Genomic DNA, 14703 nt, shown 5'->3' with positions numbered 1-14703 from the left:
TCTCTTGAAGCTGTTTCAAAAAAACAGAAACAGAAGGAAAGCTTCCAGACTCATTCTATGAGGCCAGCATTACCTTAATCCCCAAACTAGGTAAAGACCCCATCAAATCGGAGAATTTCAGACCAATATCCCTGATCAGTATGGATTCCAAAATTCTCCACAAAATCCTAGCTAATAGGATCCAACAATACATTAAAAGGATCATCCACCACAGCCAAGTGGGATTTATCCCCGGATGCAAGGGTGGTTCAACATTCGCAATTAATGTGATAGAACACATTAATAAGAGGAGGGAGAAGAACCATATGGTCCTCTCAACTGATGCAGAAAAAGCATCTGACAAAATATAGCATCCTTTCCTGATTAAAACTCTTCAGAGTATAGGGATAGAGGGAACATTCCTCAAGTTCATAAAATCCATCTATGAAAAACCCACAGCGAATATCATCCTCAATGGGGAAAAGCTGAGAGCCTTTCCCTTAAGATCAGGAACACGACAAGGATGCCCACTCTCGCCACTATTGTTCAATATAGTACTAGAAGCCCTAGCAACAGCAATCAGACAATAAAAAGAAATAAAAGGTATTCAAACTGGCAAAGAAGAAGTCAAACTCTCTCTTTGCAGATGACATGATACTTTATGTGGAAAATCCAAGACTCCACCCCCAAATTACTAAAACTCATACAGCAATTCAGTAATGTGGCAGGATACAAAATCAATACACAGAAATCAGCTGCTTTCTTATCTCAAACTAACAATGCAACTGTAGAAAGAGAAATTAGAGAATCGATTCAATTTACAAAGCACCAAAAACCGTAAGATACCTTGGAATAAACCTAACCAAAGAGGTAAAGGATCTATACTCTAGGAACTACAGAACACTCATGAAAGAAATTGAAAACACAAAAAGATGGAAAAACATTCCATGCTCATGGATCAGAAGAATAAACATTGTTAAAATGTCTATGCTACCCAGAGCAATCTATACCTTCAATGCCAACCCGATCAAAATTCCAATGACATTTTTCAAAGTGCTGGAACAAACAATCCGAAAATTTGTATGGAATCAGAAAAGACCCCGAATCGCCAAGGAAATGTTGAAAAAGAAAAACAAAGCTGGGGGCATCACGTTGTCCGATTTCAAGCTATATTACAAAACTGTGATCACCAAGACAGCATGGTACTGGCACAAAAAGACATATAGACCAATGGAACAGAACAGAGAGCCCAGAAATGGACCCTCAACGCTATGGTCAAATAATCTTCGACAAAGCAGGAAAAAATATGCAATGGAAAAAAGACAGTCTCTTCAATAAATGGTGCTGGGAAAATTGGACAGCCACATGCAGAAGAATTAAACTCGACCATTCTCTAACACCATACACAAATATAAACTCAAAATGGATAAAGACCTCAATGTGAGACAGGAATCCATCAAAATCCTAGAGGAGAACATAGGCAGTAACCTCTTGACATAGACCACAGCAACTTCTTTCAAGATACATCTCCAAAGGCAAGTGGAACAAAAGCAAAAATGAACTTCTGGGACTTCATCAGGATAAAAAGCTTCTGCACAGCAAAGGAAACAGTCAACAAAACAAAGAGGCAACCCAAAGAATGGGAGACAATATTTGCAAATGACACTACAAAGGGCTGATATCCAAGATCTATAAAGAACTTCTCAAACTCAACACCCAAAAAACAAGTAAGTCAAAAAATGGGCAGAAGACATGAACAGACATTTCTCCAAAGAAGACATACAAATGGCTAACAGACACATGAAAAAATGTTTATCATCATTAGCCATCAGGGAAATTCAAATCAAAACCACACTGAGATAACACCTTACACACCAGTAAGAATGGCAAAAATTGACATGGCAAGAAACAGCGAATGTTGGAGAGGTTGTGGAGAAAGGGGAACCCTCTTACACTGTCAGTGGGAATGCAAATTGGTACAGCAACTTTGGAAAACAGTCTGGACATTCCTCAAAAAATTAAAAATAGAGCTACCCTATGACCCAGCAATTGCTCTACTGGGTATTTACCCCAAAGGCACAGATGTAGTGAAAAGAAGGGCCATATGCACCCCAATGTTCATAGCAGCAATGTCCACAATAGCCAAACTGTGGAAAGAGCAGAGATGCCCTTCAACAGATGAATGGATAAAGATGATGTGGTCCATATATACAATGGAATATTATTTAGCCATCAGAAAGGATGAATACCCAATTTTTACATCAACATGGATGGGACTGGAGGAGATTATTATCACTTATTTATGGAACATAAGGAATAGAATGAAGGACATTAGGAGAAGGAAGGGAAAAATGAAGGGGGGGAAATCGGAGGGGGAGATGAACCATGAGAGACTATGGACTCTGAGAAACAAACTGAGGGTTTTAGAGGGGAGGGGGAAGGGGGAATGGGTTAGCCCAGTGATGGGTATATTAAGGAGGGCACGTATTGCATGGAGCACTGGGTGTTATACGAAAATAATGAATCATGGAACACTACATCAAAAACTAATGAGGTACTGTATGGTGACTAACATAATAAAATAAAACAAAAAAAGAAAAAAAGTACAAGGACAATCTAGAAAATCTTCTGTAGTAAACCTCATCCCTTTTCTAACCTGCTGGTACAATCCTCGTCAAACTCTAAATTGTAAATATAATAAAACTGCCATGATAAAGTGAATCTGGATACACTACTGATTTTTGTTCTCTGCTTAGCCTCTCTTCACCGAAGGGGGGAGACTACAGTTTTTATGTTCTTGAGACTGATGGGTAGAGGGTGGACAAGGCCTTACAAGGAAGCCCTAAGAAACATGGAAGGTGGGTCCCTGAGTCCTCAGTGTTGTCCCACTTAAATATCCCTATATTGGACTTAGGAAACCTGGAAGATATTTCTGGAATTATTCTGTAGGTTTCAGATAGCCACAGGATACAGATATCCTATTTAAGCTAAGTACACAAACATCAGCAGATGGTGCCAAATGACAAGCCAGACCCCTAGAATTATGACAAGACAACCAGACAGGCTGACCCTGAGAATACACCTCATTTTATACAATTACAACATACTGAAAAATAACCCTGGATAAGAACAATTAGCATTTCCACAAAGAATAAACCACACTGCCTTTACCGGTTTCAGAAAGAGATCAAATTATTTTCCACTTAAGTTTCACTCTAAATAAAATATGAATTTTGACTGTGCTCTAAATAAAACAGGCAACACAGTTGATTTTTATTAAGTGTCTGTTGTAGAACAACTAAATGCCAAGAAATCAGAATATCAGAACACCACCACTATGGTAAAATACACTAAACTACAGAAGACAAAGAACATCTAATGAAGAGAAAAGCTCTATAAAAGCAACCAAAAAAACAAATACCCTTTATTATAATTACATAAAATGACTTGAACATGATGGATTTCAAAAGATCATAATCACTGAAGTGTAGTAACATCCTCTGAAACTACTGCTTTCTAAATGAATTACAAAGCCTAAATATTAGAATCTTTAAAAAGCAAAAACAAATATATGATGGTGGATACAATTTACGTGATTATAAATATGTGAGCGTTCAGAAGACAGGAGCGCGTGGGTTAGCTAGGGAAGTGCTTACTATGGCATTTTAAGTAACATATGAAGCTTGTCAAATAAGCAAAATGGGTTGTCAAAATAATTCAACAAAGTTCACTAGGTGTGTGTGGTGGGGGGGGACTAATGTAGAAAGCTGAGAAACCACCACCAAAAACCACAAACTTCTGCAATCTGGGAAATTAATTCCCAGTGAATAACTTTGTATTTGTTAACTTTCAGTTTTAGTAAAAAAAAAAAAAAAAGTTATTCTATTTTTAATGCCCAAGTAAAAATTCAATCTAATCAATATATTATGAGGATGAAAATGCAGATCTGTAATCAGCTATGGTGTAACAATGAGGTTTACAACAAAAATTCCCACAGTCTTAAAAGGTCACATTATCATTAATAACCTACATTTTAAGTTGTCGTGCTGAGCTTTTCCTACGTATAAGCTGTATGAACTGCCTTTTCAACATTATCATCATCAACTAAGGATAACGCATGCATACATTTTCAGTAAGTAACTTAAGAATCAGTAATTTGTCAAGTGTTCCTTAGAAACGACAATTTACATGGTCCTTTGCTATTCACTGCTTCCTAATTCCTAGCCATCATTTCCTTACTCTAAAACTCTGTCATGCAAGCATGAAAATTCGACCGGGAAATACCTTAGCTCCTTTCTCTTGACCTTCATCCCTATAGATAGCCCAACTAATTCTCAATCAATCTAGTCCAGAGTTCTCAACTTCAGCAGTACTGACACTTTGGGCAGATCTTAGCTGGGCGGGGGGGGGGGCCTCTTTTTGATCTAGGATGTTTATCAGCGTTATATTCAGTCTTATCACAAAAGCTGCAGTGTTCAGTTTAGTACATGAAAGAAACAAAACACACACGGAACTGAAAAATCATGCTTTTCATCTACTCAACACTTTCTTTGGGAATTAAATCCTTTCCATCTGTTCTGAGTGGGGCTGACACCCTGAAGCCCCGAGAACAGATAAATGAGCCAAGGCAAGCCAGAACACTCACTCTTCTCTCTGGTCACAGTAATTACTTCTGGCTGAGTATGACTCAAGCTAAGTCAATAGAGGTTTTCTCTAGGACTTGTGCTGGAGCAAAGATGGATGCCGAAGTTCTCATTTTTGTTGGTTCTCTAGCTACAAGGACAGTGTAAAGTCAAGCCAGGAGCTCCCAGTAGCCATCTTAGCTTGTCTGGCAATAAAGAGATCGGAAAGGGGAGGAGGGACAGATGATATAATAATAACCCCCAAATCCAGTTATATCTGAAGCCACCCAGAACCTTCCAGTTAAGCAATAGACTCTTTTTTGCTGAAGCTAACTGAACTGGATTTTTGCCATTTGTCAGTAAAACAGCATAAACTGGTGCTTTCTGAAAATCTGAATAATAATAAAACCTAAATAATGGGTAAGATTAATCATCCATTGAACATTAAGGCCTCTCACTGAGCACTTACTATGTGCCAGACACTATGTGGTTAAAGCTACACCTAAAAATATAACATGTAAATCCTCATGACAGGCTCTGTAAATAAATGCTCTTTTATAGCTATTTTATAGAGGAGAAAAGGGAGTTAAGTAAACATGTCCAAGGCCAAATGCCTATGTACTGATCAAAGTTTAATGACTCCATATCAGTTCTGTTAACATTATTCTGCACCTACCTAATAACTCAGCCACCAAATGTTAGTACTGAGTACCTATGTAACAGAATCATACTAGGTATTAAGGATACAAAAATGAATAAAGAAATGATTATAATATACTGTGCTGAGTATGTGCTAATTTACAAAAATTTATGAAAACGTTAATTGTGTAGTTGAGATTGTATAATAAAGTTCAAAGGAAAAGGACTCAAACACAACTGTAACAAATCTTGTTTATATAATTGTTTGAAAAAGAAGTGATAACTGATGAGGAATATATAAGCTGCATGGAGTCTAGTAAAAAAGAAATCAGGTATCAGAGAGAAAAAAATTTATCAATGTCTTTCCAGGATACTCAGTAATAGGGTTTCCTTGTATCAATGAAAAAATTCTAATCCATTTGTGTCAAATAATTCCTACAGTGAAGGTATAAAGTGTATTAGTTTTGTGGCATTTTTATCAAAATCACTCAAACCAAATGCTCTCCCTTTTGAATGTGTGCTCACCAAACCAGCGAAAAATACCTTGCAAACTTTATCCTTTAAGGGAAAGAATGCACTAATCATCAGTATCCCTTTAACAGTTGTTTTCCAACGGTGTAGTTTACATAAGTTTCACATGAGTTTGGTTTGTGTGCACCACCGTAAGTGGTGACAAATTCTGGGTATCATGACAAAAGTCTGAATTCCTAGAAATGTAAAACTGAGGAAAGTCCCTCTACCACAGTGGCCCCTCCAATGCAGTATCAGCCTGCTAAATCTAGTCTGATCCTCACACAATCTAAAATGCTTAAGTTTACACGGTGAGAAAGCTTCATAGATCACACCTTTCCTGAAAAAAAATATTATGTATAATTGCTCTCTAAAATTATAATCAAACTGAAAGCAACAAACCAAAATTTAAAACAGTGAAAATCAGAGATCTTGATTATTTACTTACTGTGATATCTGACAATACAAACATAAAAAAAAACGTATTAAGAGGTAAGTAAAACTACCTTTAGCTCTAACACTAACCTGCCACATATAAAACCAAGATATTTTCCTACCCACCTACAAAATACAAAATTTTCTAAGATAGACACTATTATTTTTCATAGTCAAAACTTTTAGAAAATTTCATAAATTAGAACTAATGTCTAACTTTTGGTTCTTTAGTGGGAGCAAGAACTTAATGGTGAACATGTGCTAATCATTGTACAGCATATGAGCGAAGCATAATATTTAAAATTCAATTACAAAAATAAATACAAATGACAATGGTTCACTTATTTTTGCACACAATTACACTATAATGACAAAACATATACAGAGAATTTCACTATATAACAAAGTCACTCCATATTGATACCTTTAGTGTTCCTCTATATTGCAGGAATTAACTTGAAAGTGAGCACAAGTTATTACTGGTGTGTTAAAACATTTTTGCATCACTAGAATTTACTGGCCTGTGGTGTTCCCTTAACTGCCTCTATTTACTGCTTCCCTGAAAGCAGGTACAAACTTAATATATAAAGGAAGTTTTTGGAGAGACTACTAAAAGGGAAACAAAAGAATTCTACAACTCTGAAAGGCTCTGCATATGTAAACTGAAATGTGAAGAGGACAACTGAAATAAATGAAGAAAGATTTCTAGCACTGAGTGATCTCATACTACACATAAACTCATTAAAAACACACACAGAAAATTCTTTCTGGACCTCACCCAAAGGGAATAATCTGAAACAGACTTAAGTCCTCAAGTATTTTATGTTACTGGAAGTTTAAGTATGACTTACCTTACTATTTTTAGATAAAATGATGGCAAAATTATGTAAAATATAAATATAGAAGTTGTTTTATAACAACTTTATAACAAGTTGGAGAAATTATTTTACAAATAAATATCAAAGTACTCAATTTTAGTAATATTAAAAGTTTCAACACTTAAAGTAAGCTTTTTATATCATTGTTTACTTGAGTTTTTTTAAACCTAACAGCTTCCCTTGACATAAAGTAACCTTTTAAATTTAAATTATACAGGTTATAAAAGGGTATATTTAAAATATGAAAAAAAATAAAAAGCTGGGATGTTTTATGTATCAAAAAGGCATTCATTTTTTTCTTTCTAGATTTCTATGGACAAACTGAACAAACAGTAAACATATTTCTTCTTACAGAAATAATGAAGAGTCCTCTTTCGTCAATCAGTGGGGTAACAAATTGTCATGATCTTATTCCATTATAAAGTAACAGTTCATCACTTCAAAAGCATGAATGCAAGCTGTATAACTTTATTAATAACCCACCTTTTTCATTTTCTTTGTATCTACAAATGCCAACTGGAATCTCTGCTTGAAACATGGAGCCCACCATAATCTCCTATTTAAAAATAACATGACACATTAGTAAGATCTAGTAACACAGATTTTATATCCATTTTCTAGCTTTACCATCTTCCTGGGTAAACTTGTTCATGGTTTCTCTGTCATAAAAGACACAACCAATTAACTACCTCAGAGGAGTATTGTGAGGATGAATGAGTTAATAATAGATAAGAGCTTGGATATGATTGGATGAAAACGTTAGTAATAATGGGGTATAGTGCAATATACACAATGAATACAAACTCTACTTCAAAATATGGAGAAAAAGAAATAAAAATGAATTCTTATAATTCAATTAATAAGATAATTGCAAACACCCTGAAAAACAGAAAATGAAATTCAGGTACTTTAAGATATTTATAGTCTAAACTATGGACAATGGGTCAGCATCATCAAAGTCACCTGGGAAATTGTTAGAAATGTAAATGCTCAGGTTCTACCTGAGACCTACTGAACCAGAAACTCTGGGGATAGGACTCAGCAAGTAGTGTTGCAACAAGGTGTTGGGTGATTCCAACATACACTTCAGTCTGAGAACCACAGACTTGAGGTAAAGAAAGTAACAAAAAGGGTTTGTATAAAGCTCAGTAGAGGCGAAATGGATGAAACTCCAAATGGATAAGCAGGTTAGTGCCTGATCTTCACAAAACAATACAAAATGAAAAAAGTAACCTCCCCGAAACATAACTAAATTTTATTTTAGGAAATGTGGTCATCAAATCTATATAGTCAAATCACAGATCAGAGGAAACTGGTTGTTCAGAAAGATGAGATCACCATTGATGAGATATTACAAAACAGAGGGACCAAGATTACACTGACCCTCCTTTATCTGGTGGCTAAATGTTAAGAATAAATTTACTGCATTTTCAAAATGAAGATGTAGGCAGGAAAGGTACAAGTTTAAGGTAACAGTTTAACAGTTTAAATAACAGTTGAGGTTCGCCTGGGTGGTGCAGTCAGTTAAGCATCCGACTCTTGGTTTCGGTTCAGGTTGTGATCTCAGGGTCGTGAGATCAAGCCCCGTTGTCAGGCTCTGCCCAGAGACTGCTTGAGATTATCTCTCCCTCTGCTCCTCCAGGCCGTGTGCTCTCTCTCTCAAATTAATTAATTCATTAATTAAAAAATAACAGTTTAAATAATTCTTAGGATTTGAAAAGTTCCTCTCTCCTTTTTGTCAATCTGACAGTAGGATCTCATTTTATCTAGTATAACTCCAAAGACATCCTTTCTACGTAATTAATTTATTGCTACAACTATAAAAGAAAACCAGTCAATTTTCTAAAAAGAATATCACAAATTCTCCCTATTCTTACAGGAGAACTCTATCTCTTTCATTATAAAAAAAAGAGTACCCTACCATCACTTCTTGTGCCTCTTTTTACTCACCAATGCCTACTAGACAATAGACCAGTCATCAACCCTCCCTGTCTGAGGCACTTCTAAAAATATAGATACCTGGATCCATTCTCCAGGTAGGATCTCATTTTATCTAGTATAACTCCAAAGACATCCTTTCTAGGATGTCAATCTGACAGTAGGATCTCATTTTATCTAGTATAACTCCAAAGACATCCTTTCTACGTAATTAATTTATTGCTACAACTATAAAAGAAAACCAGTCAATTTTCTAAAAAGAATATCACAAATTCTCCCTATTCTTACAGGAGAACTCTATCTCTTTCATTATAAAAAAAAGAGTACCCTACCATCACTTCTTGTGCCTCTTTTTACTCACCAATGCCTACTAGACAATAGACCAGTCATCAACCCTCCCTGTCTGAGGCACTTCTAAAAATATAGATACCTGGATCCATTCCAGACCAGTTAAATTAGAATCTCTGGAAGAAGGCCCTGGTAATCAGGACTTAAAAGTTCTCCAAGTGATTCTAACATGGAAGCAGGCTTGAGAGCTTCCGGACTAGTATAAAGATAAGATGCTTCCTTTTTCCTATTGAGTTTAGAACACTTCTTTTTACCTGCTGATTTGTTCTGTAGGGAAGGGAAGGGAAACAGCAATTAGGAGTATTATGTACCAAGTGTCATACGTATAATTTTCATTAAATCCTCACCAACTTCGACAAGGCTAAAATTTTTATTCCCGTATCATACCTGAGATGACACTCAAAAAAAATTAATTTCCTCAGAAATGCACTATTAGTAAGTTCTGAGGCTACAACCTGGACTCAAATTTGATTTCAAAGCTGTCTCCTCTACCCCAGTTTCTAGAAAAATTTAGTATCTTACAAGCCTTAGAAGATGAATCTGAATCTTGACAATTTTTACTACAACAAAATCATACTAAAACAAACAGTCTGGATTTACTGTGGCCTGTTTTATTACATAATTTTCCTGGGAAGGGAATAGTCCCCCATGTTCTCCCTCCTCTGAGCTTCTGTTCATTAAAAATAATAATTCAACACTTACTCCAATATTCTCTTGTACACTTCAGACACAAAAACAATTTAAGTTGAAGAGAAAGTTTATGAGAACAGCTTAAAAGGTATATAAACTTGAATATATGGTTAGAAAGTAACAGTTGAAGGTAACTTCTAAGGTTTTTAGCTTTTTTCCTAATTTCTGCATGGTGTAGGAATCAGAAAAAAACTGGCGTAAAGAACGCTTGCCCAAATGGGCATAAATAGTGGATAACTCTGTGATCCTTGTTTTTAGTCTTTAGCCTCATCATTCATTCATCATTCACTCAAATTAACACACACTGCACTGAGCTAACCTTCCCTCCTTACCACTCTAACCCACACCTTCCTTTACCATTCTAACACAGAGAGATGTCTCTTTTTTGTCTATACATATTTTTAAAAATTTAAATTCAATTAATTAACATATAATGTATTACCGGTTTCAGAGGTAGAGGTCAGTGATTCGTGAGCTGCATATAACATGCTCATTTTATCACGTGCCCTCCTTAATATTCATCACCTAGTTACCCCATCCCCTCACCTTCCTTCCCTCCAGCAACCCTCAGTTTGTTTCTTATGATTAAAAATCTCTTTTGGTTTGTCTCCCTCCCTGACTTCATCTTGTTTTATTGTTTCCTCTCTTCCCCAATGCTCCTCTGTTTTGTTTCTTAAATTCCACATATCAGTCAGATCATATAATTGTCTTTCTCTGACTTATTTCACTTAGCATAATATACTAAGATGTCTCTCTCTTCTAAACATCTCCTTGGAAATCCAGAAATGGATCAATTCTGGCAAAAGCCCACAATCCTTGGGTAGCCCAGTCCGAGTTCATTCGAATACTTCATTATTCCAATGGAAACTCTATGAGATATTCTCTTATTTTAATTAGCAAGGGTGTCAGCTCTTTTTTAAGTTTGCCCCAGACATCACAAACCAAAAAAAAAATTTTTTTTTTTTAAAGATTTTATTTATTTGTGAGAGAGAGAGAGAGGGAGAGCACAAACGGGGGAGTGGCAGGCTAAGCAAGGAGCCCGATGCGGGACTCGATCCCAGGACCCTGGGATCATGACCTGAAGACAGACGCTGAACTGACGGAGCCACCCAGGTGTCTCCCAAACCAAAACACTTTAAACCACCACCACCACCAACAACAACAAAAAAGCCATTGTGAAGACTCAAAACTATTAACTAATTAAACAATCATGGCATAAAAAGTGCAGAGAGTCCACTCAATTTGATGATTAAAGCTATTCTGCTTCCAGAGAAATGATTATTTATGCACTAAATTTAAAATCAGACCAAGGACGGGGCACCTGTGTGGCTCAGATGGTTGAGCGTCTGCCTTTGGCTCAGGTCATAATCCCAGGTCCTGGGATCAAGCCCCACATTGGGCTCCTGACTCAGCGGGGAGCATGCTTCTCCCCCTGCTCATGCTATCTCTCTCTCTCTGTGTCTCAAATGAATAAATAAAATATTAAAAAAAAAAAAAACAGACCAAGGAAAAGAACAGCAAAAGAAAAAAAAATTTGAGTGAGCTATCTCAATTAAGAATGATATTCCTTCTATATAAATGATTTGTTCTAATAAATTCTACATGACATTTGACACATTTCTCTAGTACGTTCATCTGCTTTGCAACAGCTTAAAATTAATTCTACTTAACTGTATAACTAAGTTGTACACTTATACAATTTTATAATCAAAAACATGTCAATATATAATCTTTAGATTCATTTTAGAAATTAACTTATTATGCATAGTAATAGAAAAGCTCAAATCTGTCTCTTCACCCAATATATTTTGAGTTGTAAATATCTACATTAATATGGGATGGAAAAACTTATAATCTAAATTATTAAACAAAATCTACTTAACAGAACCAAAGCCTCAACTGCTTTCCTGAATATGTAAAAGAATTTACTTGTGATACTTTTTCCAGTGCAACAAAAATCTAAATTAGCACTAGTTCAAAATTTCAATTTCTGTTATTGGTTTGAGACTGATTTGCTCAAAAAAGTCAAATTCCTTCTGTATCATTATTTTATAAAAAAACAGTATTTTTTCTTACCTCAATGTATTAAGGGGAAATCTGAACATCTACCAAACATTTAAATGTCACAAAAGGGCTTACCTCAACTTTATCAATATATAGCTAGTAAAGTAATAATCATACTTGCTTTTTAATATTAATTTACCTAAACTTTGGGAAAATATGACTCTAACTACCTTTTTCCAGTCTTCTGATGGAATATAATCTTCATCTTCTTCAGATTCTTCTTCTATTTCGCTATCTACAATAAATAAGACAATAATATTACAAAATGACTGTTTATCCTGTCCACATCTCTATATCTGTACATTATTTTTACATCTACCATCAAACATTTAAGTATACCTAAAAGTATCTGCAAAAACAGGACCAAGATATTTCTGATCAAATAATACCCTATCAGTTTAAAACAAAGCAAAACAAAAAACCCATAAGCCTTCTGGGACAATTTTTATTTTAGGAAACTGTATTCTCAGTAAATGATTTCCCACAAAAATTTAAGAAAAAAATTGAATTAGCGGGTCAAGATATTAGGTTCCTAAACCTAATTCTTTCCTCCCTAATAAAATAAGAATTTGGACAAAAAACAAAAACTGGTTTCCAATCAATGCTCCGTGAGACTCTGAGAACTTTGTAGCAACACTTTAGAGAGAGTGTGAAGGGAGGCTATGTAAGAAGACCTCCATCCTCCCCAACCTCTGATTTATTCAAGAGCAGGCAAGGTGCCATTTGTTTACATTTTGGAGTAAAAAATGTATTTACATAAAGGGGTAGGAAATTTGAAAACGATTACACTGTCAGCATCTTCTCAACTGTAAAATGGAATACAAAGTTCAAAAGGGTAACATTACATATAAAAATTAAATCTTCCTATGGAAAAGTTAAGATAGGAAGTATATCTACAGCTTCTGTGCATACATCATAACTAAAATAGCAGATCAAAAGTATGAAATAAATACTGTTTTAAGATTCAGTCACTTAGGGGCGCCTGGGTGGCTCAGTCAGTTAAGCATCTGCCTTCAGCTCAGGTCATGATCTCAGGGTTTGGGATCGAGCCCCGTATCAGGCTTCCCTGCTCAGTGGGGAGACTGCTTCTCCTTCCTCTACCTCTCCCCCCTGCTCATGCTCTCTCTAATAAATAAAATCTTAAAAAAAAAAAAAAAAGATGCAGTCACTTAGCATCCCACTTTTTTTTTTATTATTATTTTTTTAAAGATTTTATTTATTTATTTGACAGAGAGAGAAGCAACACGAGCAGGGGGAGTGGGAGAGGGAGAAGCAGGCTCCCCGCTGAGCAAGGAGCCCGACGTGGGGCTCAATCCCAGGACCCTGGGATCATGACCTGAGCCGAAGGCAGACGCTTAACCGACTGAGCCACCCAGGCACCCCAGCATCCCACTTTTAAACAAACTTTGGCAATTGACCTAAGAAGAAAAAGGAAAAATACCAGGCTTTCCCCAAACTTAATATTAATACAATAGTTTCAGCAACCAATCTCTCCTTACACTGATAGGCTTTTCAACTGGACCATATCTTTGATCAAAAGTCACAATAAAGTATCATTAGCGCTACATTCACTTCTAAACTAAATATGTATCAGGAATCATTCACATGAAGCAATAGCCATGTTTCATCAGTTATTACACTGCTCCATTTCATGAGAGGTTATTGTTCTTCAAATGTTTTTCTTTCTTTTAAAGCACAGAAATTCAGACCCAAGCTTAAACCAGTAACACTAATGGTTGCCTTTTTCTTATCAAAGAACAGTCATCCAGAGTAATGATTCCTGCTTACATGAAACATCATGGAGCAGATAAAGCATGCAAATATTCAAGGTACATACATTAAATGTTGTCTCAACTACTGCACATCTCTGACAAGATCACAATCTGTAGTAAAATTAGGAGAGTTCTTTCTGTGTATAACATGTTCTCACCTCAAGAGGAAACCACTTCTTGAGAACTGGGAGCCACTGATTAGAGAAAGCAATACTTATGAAATAGATAAAAACGGCTAAGAGGGAAAGAAAGTAGAAAATGAAAACTGAGAAGACTAGAAGAAATAAAAAAGATGACTATGAGACAAATTAAGGAAGTATTGGGGGAAAAAAAGGAACACGTTTTTCCCCACAGGAGCCTGCCACTCCATTTGTAATTGAGCCCATGGAGGTATTCTTATTTCTTCTTTTCTTGGGCACTGCATTAGACCTAAAAATGTTAACTTTGGGGAACAAATCGATTGACTTTTTAGTGGACACAGATGTTATTTAAGTAATCTCTACACCCAACATGGGGCTCAAACTCACAACCCCAAGTTCGAGTCGTGCTCTCTACCAACTGAGCCAGTCAAGTGCCCCTGGAATGTCATCCTTAAGAGACACATGCACAGACTTAGATATGATTAGACAGTTTTAAGAAACTCAGAGCAATTTTATGGAGCCAATAAAGCCCCTTGGAAATGTTGGCCTGATACCTTGCTTATAGAGCTCCCCACAGCCTTACCAGGCCCTGCTAACAAACACTAGCTGTCTCTGCAGAAGTTTAAGACTCAAAGTCAACTATATGGTTGCAGCCTATGTACAAGCAAGGCCCTGGATTCCTTACCTG

The 14703-nt window shown here is 36.0% G+C and overlaps 1 protein-coding gene across 10 annotated transcripts in view; it reads right to left on the bottom strand.

The window, feature by feature from the left end:
* Positions 1–14703, bottom strand: part of MIER1 (MIER1 transcriptional regulator) — a 62974-nt gene that overhangs the window by 17450 nt on the left and 30821 nt on the right. For all 10 annotated transcript variants that reach the window (XR_003522954.2, XM_027610555.2, XM_027610569.2 and 7 more), the window contains 2 exons: positions 12274–12338; positions 7547–7619 (listed from right to left, as the gene is read on the bottom strand). Coding sequence is in view for 9 of the 10 variants with exons in the window: in XM_027610555.2 (XP_027466356.2) it covers positions 7547–7619; positions 12274–12338 (138 nt within the window). In the remaining variant the exon portion in view is untranslated. The remainder of the gene's footprint in view (positions 1–7546; positions 7620–12273; positions 12339–14703) is intronic.

The sequence above is a fragment of the Zalophus californianus genome, chromosome 4 (assembly GCF_009762305.2).
Source record: "Zalophus californianus isolate mZalCal1 chromosome 4, mZalCal1.pri.v2, whole genome shotgun sequence".
NCBI classification, from domain to species: Eukaryota; Metazoa; Chordata; class Mammalia; order Carnivora; family Otariidae; genus Zalophus; species Zalophus californianus.
Note: the sequence above shows the minus strand (reverse complement) of the source record. Positions and strands in the feature narration are given on the sequence as shown.